The sequence below is a fragment of the Oryza sativa genome, chromosome 12, assembly GCF_034140825.1.
Source record: "Oryza sativa Japonica Group chromosome 12, ASM3414082v1".
In the NCBI taxonomy this organism is placed as follows: domain Eukaryota; kingdom Viridiplantae; phylum Streptophyta; class Magnoliopsida; order Poales; family Poaceae; genus Oryza; species Oryza sativa.
Genome location: NC_089046.1, coordinates 25,320,711 through 25,347,260, shown reverse-complemented (window position 1 = coordinate 25,347,260; position 26,550 = coordinate 25,320,711). Strand labels below are relative to the sequence as shown.

At 41.6% G+C, this 26,550-nt stretch overlaps 3 protein-coding genes and 1 long non-coding RNA gene across 4 annotated transcripts; all 4 read left to right on the top strand.

Moving 5' to 3' along the window:
- Window positions 1–150: 150 nt before the first annotated feature.
- Window positions 151–3,688, top strand: LOC107276154 (transcription factor RSL2). Its single transcript, XM_015764010.3, has 5 exons — window positions 151–2,465; window positions 2,567–2,785; window positions 2,877–2,942; window positions 3,040–3,105; window positions 3,192–3,688. The coding sequence occupies exons 1-5, from the start codon at window positions 1,989–1,991 to the stop codon at window positions 3,276–3,278; spliced, it is 915 nt and encodes a 304-aa protein (XP_015619496.1). The 5' UTR covers window positions 151–1,988; the 3' UTR covers window positions 3,279–3,688.
- A 1,131-nt stretch (window positions 3,689–4,819) lies between these two features.
- LOC4352669 (cytoplasmic tRNA 2-thiolation protein 2-like) lies at window positions 4,820–7,938 on the top strand. The gene is made up of 8 exons (NM_001423603.1): window positions 4,820–5,165; window positions 5,501–5,849; window positions 5,943–6,029; window positions 6,142–6,263; window positions 6,335–6,413; window positions 6,558–6,952; window positions 7,197–7,276; window positions 7,435–7,938. The coding sequence occupies exons 1-7, from the start codon at window positions 4,852–4,854 to the stop codon at window positions 7,243–7,245; spliced, it is 1,395 nt and encodes a 464-aa protein (NP_001410532.1). The 5' UTR covers window positions 4,820–4,851; the 3' UTR covers window positions 7,246–7,276; window positions 7,435–7,938.
- A 1,753-nt stretch (window positions 7,939–9,691) lies between these two features.
- Window positions 9,692–11,129, top strand: LOC136354776 (uncharacterized). The gene is made up of 4 exons (XR_010738525.1): window positions 9,692–10,054; window positions 10,171–10,248; window positions 10,334–10,438; window positions 10,751–11,129. It is a non-coding gene; the product is annotated as an uncharacterized lncRNA (long non-coding RNA).
- Window positions 11,130–13,705: 2,576 nt separating this feature from the next.
- LOC4352668 (cyclin-D5-2-like) lies at window positions 13,706–15,880 on the top strand. The gene is made up of 5 exons (NM_001423601.1): window positions 13,706–14,138; window positions 14,239–14,325; window positions 14,433–14,766; window positions 14,910–15,046; window positions 15,346–15,880. The coding sequence occupies exons 1-5, from the start codon at window positions 13,812–13,814 to the stop codon at window positions 15,556–15,558; spliced, it is 1,098 nt and encodes a 365-aa protein (NP_001410530.1). The 5' UTR covers window positions 13,706–13,811; the 3' UTR covers window positions 15,559–15,880.
- Window positions 15,881–26,550: the final 10,670 nt, after the last annotated feature.

Sequence of the window (26,550 nt, the reverse complement as noted above, 5' to 3'; positions counted from 1 at the left end):
CTAGTACTTGTTTTGTCTTCTTCCTTTTGTTTTATGCATAGAAATATATTTGGTATATTAGAATTCAGTGGATTGTGAGCACTTAGTATTGTCATGCTGTCACTTGATGCCTTCCTCAGTTACTTCATCTGTTTGCTACAATTTTCTTCAAGGAACAGGGATACAAACCAACAACAACTATGAATGATTTCGAATGCTTTGGTTATGTCTGTGCTTTAATTGTTCTTGAAATTTATCTTCACAGCATATTCCTTCTTTATTTTCTTAATAATGTCGAAAATATGACTTTACTTTGAGGGAGGTTAGAAAAATACATGGCTGAAACAATGGTAGATATGGAAGTGCATATGTATGTTTATCTATGCAAGCAATTATGCTCATACTAGAATGCAGCTATTCCTCAGCATAATTTATCATGGCCAGTTTGTGCACTTAATTTATAACCCAAAAAAGAAATGCTAAGAAGAGAATATCTCTTAGGATGTCCCAAAGGGACTAGTCTCAGTCTCTCAGAAGCAATTTGGCTTTCCCAGACTATGAAGTTGAATGTTGTGAAGTCAGAAAATAAACATTAGTGTTTATATGCTAATGATATCTTATATTATGTTCATTGTTTGTGCTACTAATGATATCTGGTTGGTTGTTTAGGCATTTGAAAAATACATAACCATGCAATTGGCCGCATAACATCAGATGCTTACATGCTCCTTTCATACAGCTAAAGGGTAAGAATGGCGCCATAAACAAATCTTATCTTGTTCCCTTTATATCACTTTCATTGCCAGCATCTTAGCTGTTCTTGTTTACCAAGGAGAGGCAGGAAGTCCCTCTTGAGGACATGACAGAAATACACCAGATTTGTGCACTGTGGTGGATCTGAGTCATGTGCAGCCTTTAATTGCTGGATAATATGCAGATCATATTCCTGCTGGGGGGATATCAGCATCAGATCTCAAGCAGACTCAGATTTGTCGGGTGTTTCGCAAACCTGACACCTTAAATGGAGACCTGCATTGTGGCTTTCCATTTTGTTTGATGATGCACATGCTCGTTTATTCCTAAAACGTGCCATTATGGTAATATAAGATCTTATTTGAGTTCTATGCAGTCATTTGGTAATCTTGCAGCAGATCTTACTCTGGTTGACCTTCAGAGAAGTGACAATTAACAGATAATCTGATAATAAACCTATGGAAGGGTTCTGTTGAATTTCCCCAAGGTACATTGTTGTTGTATTCCAAATTGATTCAACTGTGTTCATAATCTTGTTTCTATCACAGGTTAAGTTAATAAAGTATACTGGATTGGTCTAATTGTTTCAGATGTTAATGACACAAATATATGAGAAAACCACTCTATGGAAATGGAATCCTTTGCAAGTTTGCAGAATCAATGAGCCTGGCAGAATGAACAGCCCACAGGAGAAGCCAAGAAGGCAACATGCCTCGATATCGCCGAGGCGCTGTAATATCTTCATTGAGTTCTTAAGAATGTTGAGATTCCCTCCATGTTCGTGCAGGCCTCACTCTGCATCTCCTAACTTTATTTATTCCATCTCCTTAACCAACACAACTCTCTGCATTTTATACAATTTTATATGCTGAGGTAAACTCTTTACTTCCTTTGCCTGTCCTTGATGAATCAAATGATTAGTAAAATGTCTCCAATCATTGAACCAGCCTTCACAGACAGGCCACATAACTGTAATGTTGGATAAGTCACTGTCCTTGTCTACCAACTAGCAGTTGAAATTTTCTAATCTTGTTTTAATCTTCACCATACACTTGAGCCTCCAATTTTTTAATTTTAGCAAATAATGTGTGTCCTGCAACATTTCTGAATTCTGGTTTCTGAACAGTATATAAGCACCTGAACAGTTGTGCCATTGTCATCATCCAGCAAGCACCTCAACAGTCAAGCCACACTCCTAAAGACATCATATATTCATATCTCAGTTGTCTACCTCCAAGTCCTGAATTCACATCAGAATGGAGGGTGGAGGACTGATCGCCGATATGAGCTGGACCGTCTTCGACTTGCCATCGCACAGCGATGAGTCGGAGATGATGGCGCAGCTCTTCAGTGCATTCCCCATCCATGGTGAGGAGGAAGGCCATGAGCAGCTCCCATGGTTTGATCAATCTTCCAATCCATGCTACTATAGCTGCAATGCTAGCAGCACTGCATACAGCAACAGCAATGCTAGTAGCATTCCTGCTCCATCTGAGTATGAAGGATACTGCTTCAGTGACTCAAATGAGGCCCTGGGTGTCAGCTCCAGCATTGCACCACATGACCTGAGCATGGTCCAGGTGCAAGGTGCAACTGAGTTTCTGAATGTGATCCCAAACCATTCCCTTGATTCATTCGGTAATGGCGAGCTGGGCCACGAGGATCTTGATTCGGTTAGTGGGACTAACAAGAGAAAACAGTCGGCAGAAGGAGAATTTGATGGCCAAACAAGAGTAAGTCCTTGCTCATCAGTGATCATTCTTCACTCTTGTTATCTTTCAGGAAGATGTTTGGAGTGCTAATGTAAAAATCGCTTGGAATGATCGAAATGCAGGGTTCAAAATGCGCGAGAAAGGCTGAACCGAAGCGAGCGAAGAAGGCCAAGCAAACTGTGGAGAAGGATGCAAGTGTTGCCATCCCAAATGGGAGCTGTTCCATTTCTGACAATGATTCCAGTTCATCCCAGGAGGTTGCAGATGCTGGTGCTACTTCGAAAGGCAAATCCCGGGCTGGCCGCGGAGCAGCCACTGATCCCCAGAGCCTCTATGCAAGGGTACTAGAACATGATCATCTCCTGAAAACATAATCTTTTCAACAACTGAATGTGAAAAAAAAATGCTAACATAAGTTCTCTGCTTAATCAGAAAAGGAGAGAGAGGATCAATGAGAGGCTCAAGACACTTCAGAACCTTGTGCCCAATGGCACCAAAGTAAGCTTCTGAACATAAGTGCTACCAATTACACTCACATGACATGGAATTCTTGAACCAAATGGCTAAAAGAACAATGCTTGTCTTGATCTTGTAGGTTGATATCAGCACCATGCTTGAGGAGGCAGTCCACTATGTGAAGTTCCTGCAGCTTCAGATCAAGGTGAGCATCTACAGAATACAGTTCAGTTCATATCATCCATTATCCTGTAACAAGATCCACTTATCATATTTTGTCCAATCCTGCAGCTCCTCAGCTCCGATGAAATGTGGATGTATGCGCCAATTGCGTACAACGGGATGAACATTGGGCTCGATCTGAACATTGATACATGATTCAGAAGTCTCAGCTCACAACTGGACAATGCAGTTCATGTTAATCACAACGAGTTCATACTAACCATGCAATGAATTCAACACAAATTAGCCATTCTGGAATTACTTATATAGTTCCAGTTCGTCATCAGTTACTGAAGGATCATAGGTAACACCGGTATCAAACTGGAACTGGTCCTGAAACTTGTGAAGAACTGAAGACGAGCAAGGCTAATTGTGCACTACTACACTTGCATCATGGGACGGTTCAATTTGCCCCCAAATTTGCATGTGACAATTTTTTTGTTGTCTTCATGAAAGACATATACTTTTGAAGAGAATTTGTAAAATTAAGATACTATATGTTTGCTGTGAATTTTGTAAGCAATGCAAAATCTAGTCGCTTTTGATTCTTTTTGGAAGCAAATTTTTAAGTCCCATTGTCTCAATATCTCATTTCCAGTTTCCACCTCGAAGCATGATCTTAAGCACACGTAGAATTATTATTTTATCAATTTTATTTACTTGTTCATGTTGGCTCATGCGTGGAGTTGACCTGATTTAAATGAATTTGTAAATAGCCAACATACCGAACTGACAACAAGGTTCACAATCTCGATTGGCCAGTGAATTTCAAGCCACAATGAGACGTAGATTTTTTTTTTGTTAATTTTGATGAATTTCGACAAATTTTGAATGAAATTGAAAAATAATCAAACAAAAACATTTGAGATCTACATTCGGGCCAGCTCGAGATGTTCAAAATTCAGAGATTGTGAACCCTGAGTACGTTTTTTTCCTCTTTTTTCTAATTATAGCCTTATACATGATTATAATCTTCTAACTTCTTCTTAACTGGCTGTTATTTTATCAAAATAAATCTTATCAAATTTTGGCAATGTCAAAATTTTGGTAAGTGGGTAATATTGCCAAATTTTGATAGGATTCCTTATATATTTACCAAAGTTTGGTAAAAAAACTAAATGTATATCTTTGGCAATTTTTTTAAAAAAGACATGGTTTGAAATGACACTAATCTAAACAACCCTTATACTTTTAATATAGTTGGTATCACTAACTTCTAAAACTCAGTATGCAAGTGTACAACATCGTCATCCACTGTTAAGTATTATCTATAGTATTTTAAATCATATACAAGTACGTCACATCATCACTCACTAACAATTATTATATCGATTATTTTAAATATCATGTTAGCATGACATAGTATAATTTATGATTTTGTTGTATTTTTAAAACTTAATACGTAAACAATGTCAAATCGTCATCTCCACATTACTTTTACATTATTTAAAGATGTAACATACATTCATCCAAATATAACGTAGCAAAGTGCTAGTACTGTATCAATATGAAACACTGAAACCTAACACCAGCTGGTGCGTTTCATTTCAAATATTCAAAGCAAAAGGGAAAAAAATGGGCCTAATTCGAGGGGACGGCCCAGGTGAAAGCCCATTGGGCCTGGACTGAGACGGCCCAGCTAGGCCCAATTCGAGGAGTAGTATAGAATCCCAAAGCCCTAAACTAAACCTACGCGCTCGCGTGCTTACCCGCCTCGCGTACCCACACCATGGCCGCCGCCGCCGCCTCCTCCTGCGGCGGCGCCGGCTGCGGGCCCCACTGCTCCTCCTCCGCCTCCGCCGCCGCGGTGGAGGATGCTGCTGCTGCGGCGGCGGAGAAGGTAGGCCGCCTGTCACTCTCCCGCGAGTGCGGCAAGTGCGGCGGCGGCGCCGCTGCCGTCGCCGTCGCCGGAGGCCTCGGCCTGTGCGGCGAGTGCTTCCGGGCCAACCTGCTCGGGAAGTTCAAGCTCGCCGTCACGAGCAACGCCATGGTTCGCCCCACCGACTCCGTCCTCCTCGCCTTCTCCGGCGGCCCCGCCTCCAGGTTCGCTTCCCTCTTCTTTTTTTTTTCCTTCCTAATTTTCATTTCTTTTGTGCTACATAAAGTTATTACTCTTCCTTTGCATATAATTCTTCACGTGTTTATGATCATTAGATTTGAAGTGTTATTGTATTATACTTTACATAGAATTCTTCATGTGTTTATGATCATTAGAGTGGAAGTGTTATTGTATTATAGTACTTTGCATAGAATCTTCATGTGTTTATGATCATTAGAGTGGAAGTGTTATTGTATTATAGTACTTTGCATAGAATCTTCATGTGTTTATGATCATTAGAGTGGAAGTGTAATTGTACTACTACGTGATGTAATTATAGGGTAGCGCTGCAATTCATACATGAGATGCGGTGCAAGGCGATTGAGAGCTGGGACGTGAGCAATTCACAAGCCTTACCGGTATTCGGTGTCGGGGTGGCATTCGTGGATGAAAGTGTTCTCTGTTCGAAGCCGAGAGACGAGATTGAGATGGCAATTGAAGATATCAGGTCGATCGTGTCGAGTTTGTCAACAGGCGTTAAAGCGATGCACATTGCGCGTCTTGAGGATGTGTTCTCCACCGAATCGGAGGATGGGGAACGCAGGTTGAGGGAGGCGGTGGATATGATTGGTGATGACACTGGGAGGGAGGATTTCCTTCGGTGCTTACGCATGCTTTCGTTGCAAAAGGTCCGTCAGTGTGCTTTTTTGCTCTTGTATTATGCTTTTTGATCAGTGGATGAGTTAATGTCTATTGTTTCATGTTGATGTGTTGTTGATCAGATTGCTATGGAAAACGGGTACGCTAAGATCATGCTAGGATCATGTGCTTCTGCAATAGCATGCCATGTTCTGTCCGCGACTGTGAAGGTATACCATGTGCTGCTTTCTCTGTATTCTGTTCTTTGTTACCAATTCATAATTCTTGAAAAGAACATGATGGAAATTAGAGGAGCACTATGAAATTGATATCTCTACCCAGGGGCAAGGTTACTCTTTACCTGCTGATGTCCAGTATGTTGATACACGGTGGGAAATACCTGTTGTTCTCCCACTCCGTGATTGCCTAGCCCAAGAGCTTACTCTCCTCTGTGAACTAGATAGGTAAGAGAAGGGGGAAAAACCTTATTTGTTTATTTCTTGAAATGCCATTGATTCTAACTGAATGTGTTTAGTTTAAAAACACAGCAACATCTCGATAGGCCTTCGAACGGCATCAACAGTTTAGTTGCATCCTTTATTAAACGACTACGGGTAAGTTCAGTCCTATCATGCCAATTACTACATGTCAAATTACACTTCACCTATTCTTAGTTGAACTACATCCTTGCTCAGCAGTTATTTTTGTTAATTGTTTGGAGGACAACACATCTTTACAGCTATTATTACCATCTGCAGGAAGAGAACCCTTCTCGAGAGCATACCATTGTAAGAACTGCGCAAAAGCTCAAGCCCTTCTCTTTTAACAAATTCTCGGCAGATGGCTATCATGATTTCCTACCATCGCGACTACGTCCAAAATTCCAGAAGTTTGATAGCGATGAGTCCACTTTTTCTGAGATTCTCTGTCTGATGTGTGGAAGTCCGTTCAGTGAATCAGAACTCCAGAATTTGGAAAGCACAAAACACAAGGCTCAGAAGAAAATTGATCTTTATACTGCTCATTGTTGTCAAAGCTGTTATTTCCAGATTCTACCAGCCGGTGAAAACTTGAATGAACATTTCTTTTCACTACTACCAAAATTATGGACTGGAAAAATGGATACCATATCTGACAGCCATAGCTTGCTAAGGTGATAGTGGTTTCTGTTTCTTTATGGAGTACTTCATTTCTTGTTATAAACAGTGAGCGCTATTGGTAGTTTAGCAAATGAAAACATTGAACCTTTGGATATTGGAGCTTGTTTGTCTGATAATGTTTGATTTAACGTGACCATGTGTAGTATGTGCAGTTGGCCCATTCATCTGTTAAAGTCCTGCCCTATTCAGTCCTTCAGTGCACTGATTTGCTAAATTGTTTATGGCATTTTTTTTCAGAGATCAAATAGAAGAGTACCTGCTTGAAGAAAATGATGATGGAAACTGAACTTGATATTTCAGTGAAGCCCGAATATATTGTAAGAGAGAATCTTTCGCTTCATCCTTTTATTTTGTGCTGTAAAAATCTTCTCTGCATACGGTAATGCTGTAAAAGTCATTTTGGAATGTGGTAATCATTTATCTTATAGTTTATGCTGAGTTGCTGACATATATTCTTCAAATTGTTTTGTTGTAGTGCCAGAAAGACAGCAGAGATTCCTGCCTAGTTGGGCTCCTCACATTGGCATAATCACATAATCCAAACTTGCTTCAGATAATAGTGTTTCTATCTAGCATGGCATTGGTTTATTCAGAATTCTGCCAGATACTTACAATTTCAACACATTATATCCTTGACTCAATTCCTGATGTTTCTGTATGTCCTTCCTACTCTTAAGAGTTGAAACCTGTATGAAATCCGTATAGTGATAGCCTGATGGGGCAGACCGTCACTTGCCAGCAAGTTTCCACCGATCTCAAGACCACAGACATTGGACAGAAACTTCCATGTGATTACAGTATTCTGATTGGTCACATCTCCTGTACCAACTATTCTGTCTGCAAAAGATTGTAACCTGAAGAATTTATTCGATTATTTTGGAACAATCTTCTCTATACAAGATTTGCACATACTATGGTTTCAATCAAGTACAACGTCCTGTTGGCTCTTCCCATTTATCATGCCTTCAAGGAAACTTTTAAAATTAACTTTGTACATATATACTGCATATTTGTTATTGATTGCCTGGTAAGATTGAATCATTGAAGGATGGATCATTCTATTATGGTTGCAAAATAAGAATCAAAATCACAAACAATACATCGCATGCACAGATACACTACAGGTAATTGGTGCCAACAAAATGGTGAGACCACTACATATTAGTGGTCCCTCCCACTTAACCTTTGTATAACTATCTTATCTACATGTATTTGCTACATTAACCTTTGTATAACTATCTTATCTACATGTATTTGCTACATTAACCTTTGTATAACTATCTTATCTACATGTATTTGCTTCATTATCATGTCACTTACATATATGCTTTCTGAGATAGTAAGTCCTTTTTTGCTATTAGTCGGCTGTCTTTTCCTTTGCATTGTGGTTCATTGTCTCATCTGCCAACCAGCATATTACAACAGTTGGTATTGTAACATTTTCTTGTGAAACTCAAGATAAGTGCCTCCCATGAGTGCTTGCATGTGCTCCTCTTGGTGTTGCTGACTGACTGAACCCTTGTACCAGTCAAACATTGGGAAGCTGTCCTAATGTTAGGTTAAAGCTTGTAAAAGGTTAGACTTTTTGATTAGCCACTTTAATCTGATTGGGTTGGCATAAAGCCTGGCTGATAATCTTAGCCGACGTGCAGGGACTTATCCAGCTTTTCATCAATGATGGCAACATAAGTGCATGACTTAAAGCCTCCCAAGGGCCTACACAGCTTTCATTTTAGATGGTTGGAGCAAGGTTTTGTTTATTTTATATAAATACCATACTGTACTGTCGAAGTGTCAAGCAGCTGATGTGGATGGATTTTGACAGAAACTTGGCAAAATCATCAAATTTCAGACAATTTTCTTTGTTAAAGTTATACGGATAAATTGCGGGAATATCAATTAATAATCAAGGAAAATTATTCGTGATCAACTATAAATCGCTGTTAGGTTTGGGTTCGAGTAAATGAAACATGGAAGTACATTTTTAATTATGAGGGAATTAAATCACATGCAGTTAGTAGTTACAAAATAGTTTCAATTGCACTCAAATTCCTGTTGAAGGTCTTGTTCAAAATGTTTGTAACATAGTGGCACAATATCTGTCCTGAGCTATCCAATCAACCTGTCCTTGAGGTATTGTTGTCCATTACACTGCAATGGTACTATGTCTACTGCTAGAAGCAGTAGAGTTGGTTCCTTGGTTGATTCAGAAGAAATTGCTTATTCTTTGGACAGAAAGACTTGACCCCCAAATAGGCCTGGAAAACAAAAGGTAAACAAATAGGTCTACAAGATTTTGTGCCCCCTTTTGTACTTAGCTCCATAATCTAGTTCATTTCATACTCTATATATAATATCATTGGTGTTTTGGTGATTCAAAAAAGGGTAAGCTAAGTTAGTGCTAGAACTAGCATGCCCAAGTTTGGCACTAGTAGAGTTTAGCCACTGTGTGGCTTTAGTGGATTAGTGGACAAGATCTCCTCCTAATGCTTTGCTTCATCTCACAAGCAAAGGCCCATTGTGTCCCCTAGTGATTGGCACAGTTCACTGCTTTCATTGAAATAGGGAGAGATGGTGAAGGGCCCCTTGCATTGAGACATTGACATGACCAAACTTAGGCTTCATTTATTTATCATCTTGCTTCTGTGAAGGTGTAGAAGCATTGGTCAAAGAAGACATCACTGAGTGGTCTTAAGTGGCAGAGTAGATAGCATCACTATAGTCTCTGAACCCCTTGCTTCACCAAAGTGGGGGCAGCTTGGAAGAACACTCTACCTCTTAATATATAGTCTTCTCTCAAATGCTGATTACTATTGTTTACTTGCTAGTTGCTTTTCTGAATATATTTCTGATCACCTTGTGTGCATTAGGTTTGCCTACTAGTCTGAAATGCTGATGAGTGTTAAGTCAATACTTGTGGCTTGATCCTTGAATGCTGCAACTTCAATGTTGGCTAGGATACATATTATGTCCTCCTCTTTCTTCACTTTGTTTTATTTTCCTTTTTTTTTTCTCATGTGGGACTGAGGAACCTGAATTCAAGGCTGGTTTATGCAGGGTCCTGTAGCAAACTTGATGATATGATGTGTCCTGAGGTTGTTTGATCTGTGTCACACATCTGCTTGCTTGCAATCCATAAATGAATGTCGAAGAAACCTATAATTCAGGTAGGAGGACAGGTTTTTTTACTGTGTACGATTGTCCATTGCAGGAAATGTTGGACAGAATGGCTTGCACAACCTTAAATGCAGTATACCGGCTCCATCCACATCCAGGACCGTCGGTCACAGTACATTTCAACATGACCAACTGTGAATCGTTTTAATAATTTCCTTGAGAAGTTATTGTTCATGGTTCTTGTTTTGTTCTTACAGGTGAAAGTTGAAACCTGATGATCAGTGTTACTAGATGCTATCATCATTGCGTGTTCATGCTGATGTTTGTTTGAAGAGCACTGTATCAGCAAAACTCCATAAGAGGTACTGAAGCTCTCTCTGCAAAGTACAATTCTGAATTTGAGATTTCTTTATGATATTCGATTGTACAAATTCTGCAAATTACAAACTCCATAATCTGTTATTTGCTTGTATTCGAAGATTTCTTTATGTCTCAGTCCATCACAAGAACTGTCAACAAACTCAGGCTCCATATATATATATAAAAACTTTCAGATTGCCATTTGTTTTCACTCCATCTGAAAGTTTGACATTATCTAAAAACAAATATGTAAATTTGACATGCCTGATTATATTAACTTCTGCACTCCATTATATTTCATCCTTTGATTTCAGATGCGGACCGTTTGCTCGTCATGTTGTCTGAATCACCAAATGCAGGAGCAGCAAGGATAAGAAGTGGTCCATATTGCTCTCCTTGATCTTAGTGTGAGTTCAGGCCAAATCTTGGCATCTTCCCTTGTTTTCAAATGGGCAGCAAGCAATTGGGGGACCTGGGGGTACTACTGAAATTTGCATCTTGGCATGGGACGATGCGTGTTGAATTGGCACTGTTTTGGTACTCCAAAACATTGGCCCTTGAATCCTGGGTTTTTGTTCACTCTCCCAACATTTTCAGCACCATCTCATGTCATGTGACCCCAAATATTCAAGTGTGTAAATAAATTTCGTGTAAATATATATGTGTATATAAATTTGCCATGTCCCCACTATTAATTAGCATCTGGATGTAGTAGCAAGATTGGGACATTGCAGACAGCTTGTCCTAGTTCACGAGGAAGGCTAAAATTCCATGGACATGGGTAGGGGAAAAAGAAATCATACAGTAACTCTGAAAAAAATTGTCAAGGTTAAAAATCTGTCAAATTTTGTCAGTAGCTAGGGAGGATTAGGTTGTGAGATGCTATAGAGTAGCTGCATTATTATTGATTAGATACCATGGTTGTGGCTGTATTATGTCTCTGATCACCCACAGAATTTGCTTGTTTTTCCCTGATGGGGGTGGGGCCCACATTGATTCATTAGTAGCCAAATTAAACCGAGTGTTTTTGTCTCAACCCTGAGTACATTCTGAAGAGGAAATGTGGCATTTTCTTGGCTGCATTTAGAATTTTGGGGAGAAGATGATGCTAGGTGGTAGTTGAGATTACACTCTCAACAAAATCCTTATTTTATATGTAGCCTGCAGAGGCTTCAACCTACTTTTTTTCAGATCATTAGCCAATTTTTCCTAGATTCTAGGGTTTGCCCACAGACTAAAATACCACTTTTTGTGTGAAAATGTTAGGACCATTCTAGCATGCCTTGTCAGTTTAGAGTAGTATCTCAAATATGGATGCTGGATGCATAATGCATGCTATTACCGTCAATGTTTGTTTTGTGGCTTATAAGACACGGCCAAAATTTAAATTTTCAAACTTAATTTTACATTATTCTAGGCCTTTTTAATTGTTTTCTTATTTCCAGACATGGTTTTTAAACCGTTATGAGTAGAAATATAAATGTCCTGCCCTAAATTATGTTTCTCTGGCTCGTTTATTTTTCTTTTTCGCGGAGAAGGCCAAAGGAGGCCATCCGAATATATTAAGAAAAAGCGATAGAAAACTATTGAGGTCGGAAGTGCACCAAAGTGCACGACCAAGAACCACATGCCAACCACATAAGCACAACCCACTGAGAGAGGAACCAACCAAAATGATCTTAGCTATGCGTGGCTGATTGCCGCTGAGCCTACGACAACACCAGAAGACGAGACTCTGAAAACGATGCCCCCACGGAGGTCACGACATCAAGGACGCCGCCATCGTCCATCTATGGGAGATGTGGTTTTCACCTAGAGAAACTCGCCAAGGGAGAGAGAGGCGTGGTTTTCGCCTAGAACTCTGCAACCTTGCTTGAAATTCATTGCCCATCAGCTCAGAAACCACCGCACAGACAGTGGCAGCATGAGGCCTCCACCCCACCACCGGCCTACTTTCACACTTGTTGTTGTTCCCTGCCGCCACCCTTGGAAGCTGGCCCAGGCTTCCTCCGTCCCGCCACTCGCTGGCCTCCTCGCCATATTTGGCCAAAGGAGAACCCGGCCTGGATGGCGTCGTGTCGGCGGTCAGAGCTTCCCCCGTTAACCAGCTACCGCCTTAATCCAACCTAGAAACTCCCCAAGGAGAAGAGGAGGAGCTCCAAGAAGGGGCACTGCCATCGCTGCCTGCTCCAGCCAAGTCTGCGCTGGCATCACCACTGCCGTTCCCGGCCTCTCGATCACTGCACCGACGCTTGCGCCACCTTTTGAGCCGACCGGCTGCCGCGCCAACACTGGCACCACCATCACCGCACCTAGCTGCCCCTCTGCTTGGTCGTGCCTCCGTGCAGGCCGCTCTACTACCGCCGCACCCAGCCGCCCTAGCTGCACCACACCATTCCAGCGACGTAGTGGCGAGTTGCCACCCTGCCGCCGCGCAGCCAAGCCGCGCCACCACCGGCAACGCCACCTCTTGAGTCGCAGCTGAGGGCCCCTAGGCCACCGTCATCGCGCCGCCTGCCGCACAACCCCCGAGCCACCTGCGCTAGAGCGACGCGGGGAGGGAGGGGGGACGGGGATGCGTTACTACCCGGCCCTCTTTATTTTTTAGGGTTTATGAGCTGAAGCCAACCAATATGTGGTTACTTTAAAACATTTTCACTTTTGTATATCATTTTACCAATATAATTTGAGATTTCTTCACCATACTATCAGGTGTCATTTTACACGGAAGATCTTAATCACATTGCAGCTACATTCCATGCTTCTGCTCAAAGTTTTGCATCCATCCAAAATACAGTTCTTGAGGAGATAGATGTCAATGTGATTAAAGGCCTCATCGTTTCGCTTATTCGTGAAATAAGCCAAACAACATATTTGCAAACGAAAAGTAATTTGTGAATAAAACTTTTATATACATGTTCTTAACGATCTAAAAGTAAAGACTGAAAAATAAGATTCGATGAAAAAAAAAACCCAAAATCATCTCCATATTTAAAGTTAAAAATTCAAATTTTGGCTAATAAGCGTAAGCATAAACTCTTATCATTTGCAGAGTAAATGGCACATTAAATTCTTTGGATCTTAAACCAGATCCATGATGATTACGTTTTTCACGGACTGCGCTTTCATACCCCAGAGACGTACTGTTAGTACAAACCTGAATTTACCAGAACTGTCAATGGTCAACAACAACACAAATGGTAAAAAAAAAACACGGCAGTAAAAAAAAAGTTAATGAAACGTGAGCCCACTTAAATTGAGGAGGAGAGGTTCTCACTCTCGCTGCCCACTCTCCTCCTTCTCCGGCCGCCGCCGCCATCGCCGCCGGCCGTAGCATGGTTCTTGCTTGACTGACCTGAATAAACAGTAGGGGTGATGTCGATGGAGGAGGCGGAGGAGTGCTCGGCGGCGTGCGGCTTCTCGCTGACGTGCCAAGAAGACGGCGCCGACCTCGGCGACGGCGTGGTCGACGACGACGACGACGGCGACGTATTCTTGTTCTACAATGCCGTTGCGGCGGCGGACGACGAGGAGGAGGAGGAGGAGTACGTGGAGCAGATGGTCTCCAAGGAGGCTAGCTTCTGCTGCTCCTCTTCTTCCTCCCTCTTCGACGCCGCCGCCGGCGACGGCTACGGCGACGGCGACGGCGACGGGGACTGGTTCCGGCAAGCCCGCCTCGCCGCTGTCAAGTGGATCCTCGAAGTGAGCTCGATACCACTAGCTTAGCTAAGCTCGATTAGCTCTTGTTGATGCGAGAACAGGGTCGAACACCTGACACGCCATGGTTTGGTTTGCGTTGCAGACGAGGGGGTACTTCGGGTTCGGCCACCGGACGGCGTACCTCGCCATCGCCTACTTCGACCGCTTCTGCCTCCGGCGACGCGTCGATGTAATCTAGCTAATCCATCCATCCCTTCCCGCCGCGGCGGCGCCGCCGCCGCCGCCATTTTTGTTTCTTGGGAGCTCGCCGGTGACGTGGTATCTGTGTGTGTTCAGAGGGAGGCGATGCCGTGGGCGGCGCGGCTGCTGTCTATCGCGTGCGTGTCCGTGGCGGCGAAGATGGAGGAGTACCAGTCGCCGGCGCTGTCGGAGTTCGACGCCGGCGGCGGCCGCGTGTTCTGCTCGGACTCCATCCGCCGGATGGAGCTGCTCGTGCTGTCCACGCTGGGGTGGCGCATGGGCGCCGTCACGCCATTCGACTTCCTCCCCTGCTTCTCCTCCCGCCTCCACCGCCACCACCACGGCGGCGCCGGCGCCGCCGGCCATGGCGCCGCCGCCGCCGCCCGCGTTGCCCTCAACGCCGTCGGCTTCATCTTTGCCACAGCTGAAGGTACACACAAAAATCAGAATATTCTCTCTCTCTCTCTCTCTCTCTAAAAAATATCTGGCATCTGATTGATTTGTGTTCTTTGTTTGTTGCATTGTTCTGATTTGATTTGATTTGATTTTGATTTTGATTTGTGTTTGATGCAGCTGGAAGTGTGCTAGATTACAGGCCATCAACTGTTGCTGCAGCTGCAATCTTGGCTGCATCCTATGGAGCTCCACTGACAAAAGAAGCATTGGAGTCCAAGATGAGCAACCTTTCTCCATCTTGTCTTATTGACAAGGTCAGTCACTCATTCACTCACTCACTTCAATACATTTTAGAAGCAAACTAATAATAATTCCCAACATACATCAGTAGGATTTGAGCATCATTTGATGATGAAAATTAGATGTAATTAACTTTGATGTGTTTCTCAACATTGAGAATGTCAGTCAGACAGTCACTTGAATAATTTCAGATAGAACAGAAAAAAACTAATTCAAAGTAGTAGTTGAGCAACATTTGATTATGAAAATGTCGTTATAAATTAGATATGTAATTGACTTTGGTATGTGGTGTGATTTATGTTTCTTTGATCAGGAGAATGTACATGCCTGCTACAGTATGATGGTTGGGGACATGAACAACAACAGGAGGAGCAGCAAGCGACCATTGCAATGTTCAGACTCCAATGAGATTACCACCACCAGTACATATGATTCTGTTCTTGTTGATGATGTTACCGACACCGCCGCCTTCGCTGCGACGGCGATGAATAAGCGGCTCAGGCCAGAGCCGCCGCGAATCCGTTGAGGAAGCTAGCACCACCAGGGACACACAATTTTTAGTCAGATGTCTAGGGGGCGCTTGGTTTGGATCTTCTCCTTTTCCCCTTCTTTTTTTCTCCCTTTTTTTGACATAAGTTTCCAAAATATTTATTAGGTTCTTTGAGCCATTGCCATTGGTTGGCATTTGGCAAATGTTGTTGGATTGGATTGGTTTGGTTTGTGAGAAGGAGAAGAGATAATGAACAAAGGAAAAAAGGGGCTGAGTGAGCTCTCCTAAGGAGAGGAGAGCTTGAGTTACTTGAAGCCCCAAATTCCAGTGCCCAAATGGAGCACATTTCCTCTGAAAACTTTAGTCCAAAGCTGCACAATTTGAAATGCCATTGTGGATGCCATGTTTCATTGCACTGCATGTCTGCATATGGTGAAGATGCTGTTGCATGCAGAAGTTGCAAAACCAGCAGCAGTGTTCAGAAAAAGGTTGGCCATTGTTTATACAGCCTCTCTGTTATTTTTTTCCCTCTCTTCTTGCAAGTGGATGATGTGTGAGAGAGTGTGGGGTTTCACTCAGCTGCACTGCACTTGCATGGGGTTACTATACCACATTGGTTTTTGTTACAAGCTATGCCATATTGGATTGGTTGTCACTGTAAGCTTCTGTAACCAGTAACCCTCTCCCTGTTCTTGAGAAATGAAATCTGATTTCATTTGGTGTATATGCATGCATGTCTGTGACCTAGCTCCCTGTGGGTTTCTTGATCAGTTCTGTTCTGTTCTGCAGCTGCAGCTGAAAATTTCCAGTGCCATTCATTCATTCATTCAGTTTCTGGTCCACTGTTTTTCTCCTCTTCCTCTCCCTGTCAGAAGTGAGAATCCAATGCAAACTTTTCCCTGTTACATTGCACAACCAGCTTGCACTTGCTTGATTCCACAAAGGCATGGGTAATCCCCACTGTTACAGTACTTCCATTATAAATGTCCAAACAAGAACATGGCATAGTTTTCATTGCAAAAAAATTTTTTCACAGTAATTTAAATGAAGAGATGATCTGTAAAGAAAAGAAAGCTCTTTTGTCAAACATGATTGATAAGTACACTGTCTCCTTCTGGTAATAATTGTGTATCAGCTGTGTTTGCTGTTGTTGGAAGGGGTGACAAATGTTGCTTATGAGGGTATTAGAGTACAAGATACATGAGATTACTTTACAACAATAATTGCATGAAGATTAGCATTTGGGTGATGTAACTCCTAACCACTGTGTTTAGTCTGGGGAACTACTTGAGCTTGATATTTCTGGCACTTACTAGTTGAAGCACAGGACAAAGGAGAGTTCAAATGAAGAGACAACACGAGGCAAGTGTTAATTAGAAACCAAGCTAATGTCACTGCAACATCTAACTAAAATAAGAGTACTTAGATGTATATAGTATAGTACTTTCCATTGAAAGACTTCAGTTTCTGGGATGAGATGGTTAACACAATAAGATAGCCCACCTGTTCTTCAATTAAGATAACTCTAACTATATTAAAACTAATCTCTTCGTAGAGGTTTTTCGTCAGTTTTCTTTTAATTAACCGTGCAGCGGTAAGGTTTTAGGGCTGGTTTCCCTTAATAAACCGGGTCAATTCTTTTCTTCTATAATAAAAAACCAGGAACTCCCTCCTCCTTTTCGGAGGTTTTTTTTAACACTAAAACTACACTCTCAGTTGATGACAATGCAAACCAAGGAACAGGAGGCTTGAAATGTGCCACATGCCCTAGCAGAAAAGATGAAGCAACACACATGCTGAAATATTATTACTTTCTTGGATACAATAATAATGATTATCCTTTACATGCACAGAGAGGTGCCCTTAAGCCCTAACCCTCTAAAGTTGGGTCTTCTGGGTTCATCCACTAACTAATGCAGGTCTTACATTGCTGCACACTGCCTTACAGCTGGTAAAAAGAGCTTTTCTCTTTCTCCTGCCTGCCCTGCAAACTGCAGCTGCATGCACTCAGGCAATGAAAATGCCCCCATGGGCAATGCAATGGAGTGACTTTCTGAAGCCACACCACCACCATCTTCTGAATCTCTGAACCTGATCAATGCATGCTTGCTCTATGCTAGCTTGCATTGCAGCTCCTCATCTTTCTCTCTCATTCATGTGGCCTCATGGCTTAGTTTTCTTGCTTCGATGGACAGATGTTGCTTAGCTGATAAAATGAAAAAAAAAAGGATTCCTTGCTTAGTTGCATTGAAGCATGGTCACTAATGCTGATGCTGCTCTCAAGCACTGTTCTTTTTGTGTGTTGAGTAGTTTTTGTGCTGGCAGGTGCATGGAAAGCTGAACTCAAAATTAGTACAAAAATTGAGAGGTTTTAGGCATGTCTGGCTGGTTCAAATTGGATATGTTTAATCAATGTGTCATGTTTGTGCCATGAGGGTCCCAAGATCGAGAGGAATTGGGTCTAGACTTTTAGAACATCTTGGGTCAGGTCTGGTCAAACTTGAAATCGAGGCATCGATTGACAAAAGAATTTAATTTGGTGCCATCTCAAAAAGATCAAAATTAATTAGCTCTTGTCATTTCCTAGTCACCCAATATTTAATTAAATAAGAAGATATTTCAATTAGTATTTTCCATAAGCACATAATTTGAAACAAATTTGACTATGTGGTGCTTATTATGCTCAAAATCAAGTTTTGTGGCTAGATAGATACAAATGCTGATCCAGAGTGTCATTAAAACCTAAGATCACAGCCATGAGAACCTTCATATGTGACAGTAGTTAGGCTATTACTAAAGTTTTGCACACATATCAAGACCTGATTCCTTGATACCAAAAGAGAGAGAAAAATGCATTGGTTTTCATCCTCTCCAATCCAGTGGCGAAGCTAGAGCAAAATAGAGGGTGGTGCACCACTATAGTAGCGATATACTACCATGTTCGAAAATGATATACGTACGACCTACCATGTTTTATCAAAGAACATTATGGTAAACAATACTAAAACCATTGATTTCAGTATCTACATTAACATGAACGAGTGATATAAGAACGAAAACTTAGCGGTAAATTATAAAACTACTTGCCAAAATAGGAATTCCCAATGACGATAGTTATCAGCGCAGTGTACTGAAGAAGTTAAGATTAAAATCACAACCAATAGGTTGCCAAAACTGGAGAACTACTCGTCCAACATCAGCATCTCAAGAAAAAAAAGACAAAACAGCTTAATTTTTCGTTTGAAATTATCGAAAAAATGGAATGAAACTATGAAAGCAAATTGCAAAACTTTCTTTTGACGTCACCCCTTGCCTGCTACGATTAATAGGTGATAAGACCATAGGCTGCGGCTGGCCACCGAGTGCATTCTGTTTCACCGTGAAGTAGTTAACAACGCTGTTATGCAGGGCAAATTTGTCAACAAAACATGCTGCACCACAAGAAAATCCTCATGGCTGTGCACTTCTCTGTTGGCCTTGTTACCTTTGCTCGGCCTGATGGTCTGCTTGAGGGTACACATTGTTGGGATGAGAGGGTGCATATATGGTGGAGATGGGGTAACCATAGCTAAAACTTTTCTCTTAGCCGGATGCCTAGGAACCCCCATAGTTGTATGTAGCTTCGCCCCTGCTCCAATCTACATCCATCTTATGAAACCTCAGATCGAGCTGGTCAAGAAGACCGGAGAAAAAAAATATATTTGCAAGTCCAACTGAAGTAGATCAAATCAACATGTTTAGAAGATTTTCTCGAACTAATCAACTGTACAATGTTAAGATGACCAAACAAAAGATAAACTATAATACATGGTTCAACCAATCGATGCATCTGATAGCTTGTATCTAAAGTGTTACATGATAATATACTATTATCCTCTCTCCTTCTGAATCTAGATTGTTCATGAATAGAGATAGAGATCATATGGTTGCTGTTGGGTGAATAGAAATCAGAATCCAGAAAGGTTAAAAAAACCCTGCATAGCTTCTCAGTCACCAATGCAGTCAAAAACAGGCTTGGAGACAAAGCTTGGTTAAAATTTTGTTGGTTCAAAGGAGTACCACCTAGAAGTGAGTGGGCACCTCACTGGCTTGGCCGGCTGCCTGGCCCTATCAAAGCACAAACAATTTTTTTAAGAGCAAGAATTATAATAACAATAAAAACTCCATATTTCAGTAATTTTATACAAACGAAAACAGCGACTTATCGTCAGCGAAATGCTTCCTATATTCCAACAGAGCCATAATATTTCTTGCATTTTTGTTACCATTTTTCACAATGTGCATATGTACTAGTAGTATGGAAATCACTGAATGCTACATGTAAAAAATGAAAAAGGAAAGCTTACACAAAGGGTAGAGAGCCCTAAGATTTCTTGCATTTTCTTTTTAACATCTGACAAAATGTGTTTATGTGCTACTAGTACGAAAATCACTGATCAATGTTACATGCAAAAAAAAAAGAGGAAGTCTTTGCAAAGTGTAAGGAGAAGGATGAGGGAATGGCAGTTGGAATGTGTACAGCTGTGAGTCCTCAACTGAAAGCCTGAAACAAAGATGGTCTGCTTGCATCAATGGCAGGCAGGCAGGCACAGGTGTGGCCCTATCTAGCTACAAGCTAGCATCACAAGCATTGCACTCTCTCTACTGCAGAAGCAGACCATGTATTTGGAGTGGATGTGTGGTCTAAAGACTACAAACCTGCACAAAGACAAAGAAGCCAACACAAAGATATCTTCCCATGCATCACACAACACACAGTAGCAGCTGCAACACAGGCAATAACAACACATATCCTGATCTGGTCAAAGGAACTCACTCATATGGCTTTGTTTTCTATTGCTTGTTTTGGTTTCTTATGCTGGGCTCTTTGCTGGTGAAATGTGATGATCTGTCCCCTGAGGAATTTAGTCCTGTAGTATGTATGGCATTTGCAGAGATGGGGTAATTCTCTGATGTACTGTCTACTGTGTGGTCTCAATCTCACCGCACCCTAGGCCTAGATTGATGTTAAACTGGTTGTAATCTGTCTAATTACTCTTTTCATTTTGGCCGATTCAAGTGAATTTTGTTCAAATAGGCTTAATTGAAGTGTTTTAGTAACTCAGTCTAAATCTGTGTTCTATACTCCCTCTTCCTAACTTCTACTCTCATTTTTTCGTACGTGTGCTTCCCTAAATGTTAAACGATGTATTTTTATGCAAAAAAAAAACTATAGAAAAGTTGTTTAAAAAATCATGTTAATCTGCTGCTTCAAAACTATAGAAATCTCGTTTTTCAGGTATTTTAGCTAATAATTATAACTATAGAAATCTCGTTTTTCAGGTATTTTAGCTAATAATTATTTAATTGTATGATAATCTGCTGCTTCGTTTTGCGTGCCATGTAGGGAGAATTCCCAACCCATGATGTCGAACTCAGCCTAAATGAAGTGTGCAAATTTTACAGTAATTTGAAAAATGTTGGCCATTTTGGAATAGGAATTTCATTGGATAATAATTCAAATCCTATAATCCGTATTGCAAACAGGACTTTCATTTGCAATGAATTGCCGTTCACTTGTATTTTGAATTATTCTGAATCCAATTCTCGGCCTTCAAATTAAAATCGCCTTGCTGATAATTTGACTATTTTAAAATATCAAATCCACTCAAACGGCAACATAGCGATAGCATTGTTGGTTGATATTATTGGTTAACTGCCGATAAGAATTAGGAGGAGATAAAATCACCGGTTTACTTCCAAATCAAGAAAGAAACTTAGAGATAAATTTTGTTTTTGTGAGATCGGTACAAACGAGTTCATATTCTAGTAGGAGATTAATCCTCGAGTCCCACCGACATCTCTATAAAGGAAAGATGAGGAGAGACAGGGACGTGTGAAGTCTCAATTCTAAAACCCTAAAATCAATCCCCCGATACATTGATTTCACTTAAGCTGATCATAGAGCTTGCATTAAACTGCATTGCAGCAAGCATGCATATATCATATAAAGCAATTAATTGCCACAATGAAAGAAAACACTAATTAAAGGTGGATTAGTCTAACCGAAGCATGGATATATTATATACATGTTACATTAATTATTATACCTAGACAAGACAAAATACACAACAAAGTCGTATATCACCTGCAGAGGACAAGTTAAACAATTGATGCGCGTGATTAGTTAAGAAAGTTGGTGGTTAACTAAAAGTATAGGAGAGCACATGCATGTGTGTGACCGTGTGAATAAGTACCAGTAGCAGCTAGTATGTGGTAAACTGGTAATGTAGCGATTCCTTACTTCAACCTTGTTTTTATTATTTTTTAAGGGAAAAACTATTTTTTTAAGGGAAAAAGGCACAGACTGCGCATAGCAAGGAAAAAAAATACAACCCCTAGAGATGAAAAGGGAAAAAACTCAAGGGGCTAGTTGTACACTATACAAGGTGTGGCAGAAGCTCACGCAACCTTCAGACGCCGGCTAGCATCCAGAGCTTAGCCTCCTCTTTGATTTTAGCAAGCAGATACGTCGTTGTGGACTCCTTATTCTCGAAAATCCGTTGATTCCTCTCTTTCCAGATCTCACACACAACAAGGAGGATGAGAGTGTGCCATCCTTTTTTGGGAACTCCTACCGTATTGGCCAGTTTCTCCCACCATTCCTGGACCGACTGCGTAGGCTCCCAGTGCCCTGGTTCAAGAAGATGATTACCCACCCATCTGGCCACAGAGGTCCATATCCTTTTTGAGAAGCGACATTCGAAAACGAGATGTATGGCTGTTTCAACAGTTCTTCGGCAAAGAGGACATCATCTATTGTTCTGCTAGCCCCTAGTCGCAAGTCTATCAGAGGTCCACACTCTGTTTTGGATAATAAGCCAGGCATGGAGCTTGCACTTCCTCGGTGCCCAGACCTTCCAAATCAGCGAGTCGAAGGTTGTGCTGGGGGCTCCAATACATTGAGCTTGATAAGCTGAGGATGCAGAGTATTGCCCATGACTAGTGAACTTCCAGTCGATCTGGTTGGGCTGCTCATCGTTCAGGTGAACATTGCGGACTGCTGTCCATAAGGCCACAAGCTAGTCGATTAGCTCGAGCGAGACCAGCGGGTTCGCTTCCAAATCTAGGTCTCCAACCCATGCATTGTTCTCCTTTCCTTGACGCAAGGACTTTCCTTTCCTTTTGGAGATTGCGTAGACAAGTGGCATAGCGTCCTTCGGCCTGCGCCCATCAGCCCACGGCGAGTCCCAAAAGTGTGCTATGTTTCTATCGCCGATCGATAAATTTGTAGCCGCCACGAATAGGATCTTGTCAATCTCGTCACAAGGCGTCTCGAGGCCCACCCAAGGCTTGCTCGGGTCTTTCTATTTGTGCCATAGCCATCGCATGCGTAGGGCCCTTGTAAATTTCTCTAAGTTCAAGACTCCTAGGTCTCGCTGCATGGTCAGCATACACGTCTTTGCCCAATTGACCTTGCACTTGCCGCCTGTGATGTCCCCTGTTCCAGCCCAGAGGAAGCGCCGCCGAACCTTGCTTTTATCATATACAGCAATAATCCGTCACTTTATTCATCTACTTAGAAACCTTGATGTTAGAATCGATTATTGCTTGCTGAGCCTTGTTGCGCAGAGACCATACTGAGGCTGTCATCACCGCCGACACAACCACTCTCCAGCCTTCTGCTCCAACGCACCGAGAAACCATCAACCGGCACTCACTACCCTTTACGGAGCTCCTTACCTCACGTGAGATCAAGTATAAGAGAGTTCTGTTTTTCTCTTTCCCAGCCGGAGGGAGCAAGGGCAGAGCTACATAGAGGGAGGGGGGGTTCATAAATCCGGTCCAAAAACTATTTAACTATATAGTTCATCAATTTTCACCATATGTGCATCCCTTCAGTCCAAATTCAGATCCTTGTATTAGTCTAAACTTAATCCAAAGTAAAGTAAAGTAAGCCAGTGACATCCTCCTTCATTTCATTCAACTCCGCCCCTAGGAGAAAATAAGGAGAGTTTATATCCAAAGTTGTACCCAAAGCACAGCATGGATGAATCAGCATAAAAACGCGACACGTAGACTTGTTATTATCAGGGGAATGGTGATGAATGCTACTATGTACACATGTGGTGGGTGCAGCTTGCTGGAGAGAGTTGGGAGCGGCGAGGAGCATTATGAGGCCGTGCACTTGCCGGCCGGCCGCATGCACACAACAATACAATGGCTCTGCTGGTCTGGTCAATCTCGAGATCGGGGTACGACGGACGACAGCCGGCCCAGAGAACCACATAACCCCCCCCCCCCCCCCCCCACCCAACCCCCCGGCCATGGCACGCATCATCCGCGATATTGGCATCACACTCTTCCTCCTCCCTTTGTTTTGCATATACATATGTGTTGCCTCGATTGTTGCACCCAATATAATCTACTTCTATCCGTTCCAAAATAAAACACCCATCCATCCTAAAATAAAACTAACCTCGTACCAGATTTGGATACTTCATAGTACGATAAATCCGGATATATTTATGTCCAAATTTATCTACATAGGATGTGATACATGTGTCACATCTGGTATGGAGTTGGTTTATTTTGGGACGGAGGGAGTAAATGCTAGCGCATGATCATCGCTAATGTAATTGGGTAATTAGTCGGAAAAGGTAGTGGAAAAGTTGTAGACGCATGACTCAGTCGGAGTGTGTCTATGCTACTATAAAAATGGTGGTAGTGAATCTACCACCATGAGTGTTGTCTAGCCGATGTCATGCAAAACAACGGTGTTTCTCTCTTCTATCATCTCTCTTTCACATCAGCGAATTTTCTTCATTAGCAACCATGAGAGACGGTAAATAGAGACCTTTGTACGTGCCCTAATCCCATATCACTAACGTGTGGGTTCCTTATGTCAGTGAAAATTTTGTGCTCCTTAGTCAAACGCTTCTGATCCCTAATCCCCAATCTATCCTTTGATTCTGTTGCAACACGGGCGCCTAATCAACTAGTATTAATTAGCAGGAATTTCGTGAGCATTAATTTCTGTATTATATGTGTATTGCTACGTAGCCATGTAGGGGTGACAAGATGTACTAGTGGGGTATGTGCCAACCATAGTGCGACTCTATCCCCATCGTGCCATGACAGGGGATGTGGCTAGGGTTGGGAGGTTTAAGGTATTTGGCCAAATCCTATCTTACTATAAAGTTATCTTTCACTAACTTCTTAAGCTTAACATGTAAAGTTGCCACATCGTCATCCACTAACAAGATACCACATCATTATCCACTAATTCACTAATTAACAAGATGCTACATCATCATCCACTAACAATCATCACATTTAAACATCGTGCAAACATGTTATATCTTTATAGTTTTTATAATTTAAGAGCTTTTCAAATATATATAAACATGTTAAATTATCATTCAACATAATTCACATAATGTTTCAACATAATGTTTCAATGTATATCTTTATTATGTTTTATGATATATCCTATGTTCTTATATAGTTCATCCTCACTTAGTTAGTGCTTAAATGATTAATCTATGGTCCAAATTATATTTCTCCTTTTTTCCTCTAATTAAGTCATATCGCATCAATTATTTTTAGCCTTTAGATGATTAATCTACGGTCCAAACTATCTCCCTACTTTTCTTCTTCCATAAAGTCATACCACCGTACTTTTTACATTTGAATCACTATTCTACATACTATTTAAATTTAAATTATCATAAACCATATTAATTTACTTAATCTGATGGTATCTAGCTATCTTACACGTTATTTTTTTTAATTGTTCTCATACTAAATTTTCACAGCAATACGCGGGGTTTCACCTAGTTAATTAGAAGTTACGAAGAAAAGTATTAGAATCACTCGATTGTATACATATACTGATATGTAATATACCTATATATATAAGGGTCTTTTTTTCTTCTAAAATTTGTGGATATTCAAAAATACGAGGAATACCTTTTGTGTCTGTTCCCGGGCTTGGTTTAAGCCACACCTTGTCATAACATGTCTTCCATTATAAAGTAAACGCATGCTAGCTCTCTCTTCCCCCAAAAAAATCCAACCTTATACTATAATGTGAGTGTTGTATTGCTAGAAAAATATCGTTGCAAATGTGTAAACATGGTGTACATATTCGGTGGTGTGTGTCGCCCTTAAACATTATCGTCTTTATCAACACTCTAATAATACATAGAAACCATATGATAGCAAGGGGCATGTGTTCAATTCCCAACACGCTCATAATTTTCTTCTTAATAAAATATTTGGAGGGACGTCTCTTCCTCCAAATCTCTATTTTTTTTCACATATTTTCACCAAATGTACACAGAAACAGATTCTTCTAACTTCTATAAAACTAAAACCTACATCTTCGATCCTAAAAGATCAACTGTTAACTACAAATCTACACGTAGGCTACATGTAAACCAGAAGTTTTTTTTTATGGAGGTAATATATGTCGGTGATAACATTATTCTGACTTCGAAGTCACAGGATCACTGTTTGTGTACTCATGTTCCATTTTGTACACAGGATGGGCCGGAAATCCACGGGGCAAGTATCCAACATAGGCCAGAATAAGTTCACTTTAGGTCCCTCTATTTGTCGGTCAATCTGATTTTCGTCCCTTGACTGTAAAACCGGGTACGACCCGTCCCTCAACTTACGAAAACCAGGTAAACAAGGTCCCTCGGCAGTATGGAGGGTGGTTTTAGCCGACGTGGCATCTATGTGGTGCCTACGTGGCTCCTTTGACTAGGTCTTCGTCCCACGGGCATTGACGTGGCGATTACGTGGCAATTTTATCTCGAAAAAATAATTAAAATAGTGGGACCCATATGTCAGCTACACAAAAAATAACTAAAAAAGGTGGGGCCATGTGGTCCCACATGTCAGCCTCCTTTTCTCTATCCCCCCTCTCTCTCCCCCTACACTGCCATGAGAGAAGGGCGAGCGGTGGCACCGAGGGGGCGACGGAGCGAAGCGGCGTGGCGGCCGACGGTGCGCGGTTGGCGGCGGGAGGAAGCGGAGCGA

Excerpts from the sequence above, each read along its gene's own strand:
- LOC4352668 (NM_001423601.1), top strand. The coding sequence starts at position 13,812 with ATGTCGATGGAGGAGGCGGAGGAGTGCTCGGCGGCGTGCGGCTTCTCG. Across the intron at positions 14,139-14,238 it reads CTGTCAAGTGGATCCTCGAA|ACGAGGGGGTACTTCGGGTT; the intron begins GTGAGCTCGATA and ends TTTGCGTTGCAG. Across the intron at positions 14,767-14,909 it reads CATCTTTGCCACAGCTGAAG|CTGGAAGTGTGCTAGATTAC; the intron begins GTACACACAAAA and ends TGTTTGATGCAG.
- LOC4352669 (NM_001423603.1), top strand. The coding sequence starts at position 4,852 with ATGGCCGCCGCCGCCGCCTCCTCCTGCGGCGGCGCCGGCTGCGGGCCC. Across the intron at positions 5,166-5,500 it reads TCCGGCGGCCCCGCCTCCAG|GGTAGCGCTGCAATTCATAC; the intron begins GTTCGCTTCCCT and ends ATGTAATTATAG. Across the intron at positions 5,850-5,942 it reads GCATGCTTTCGTTGCAAAAG|ATTGCTATGGAAAACGGGTA; the intron begins GTCCGTCAGTGT and ends GTTGTTGATCAG.
- LOC107276154 (XM_015764010.3), top strand. The coding sequence starts at position 1,989 with ATGGAGGGTGGAGGACTGATCGCCGATATGAGCTGGACCGTCTTCGAC. Across the intron at positions 2,466-2,566 it reads AATTTGATGGCCAAACAAGA|GGTTCAAAATGCGCGAGAAA; the intron begins GTAAGTCCTTGC and ends ATCGAAATGCAG. Across the intron at positions 3,106-3,191 it reads TCCTGCAGCTTCAGATCAAG|CTCCTCAGCTCCGATGAAAT; the intron begins GTGAGCATCTAC and ends CCAATCCTGCAG.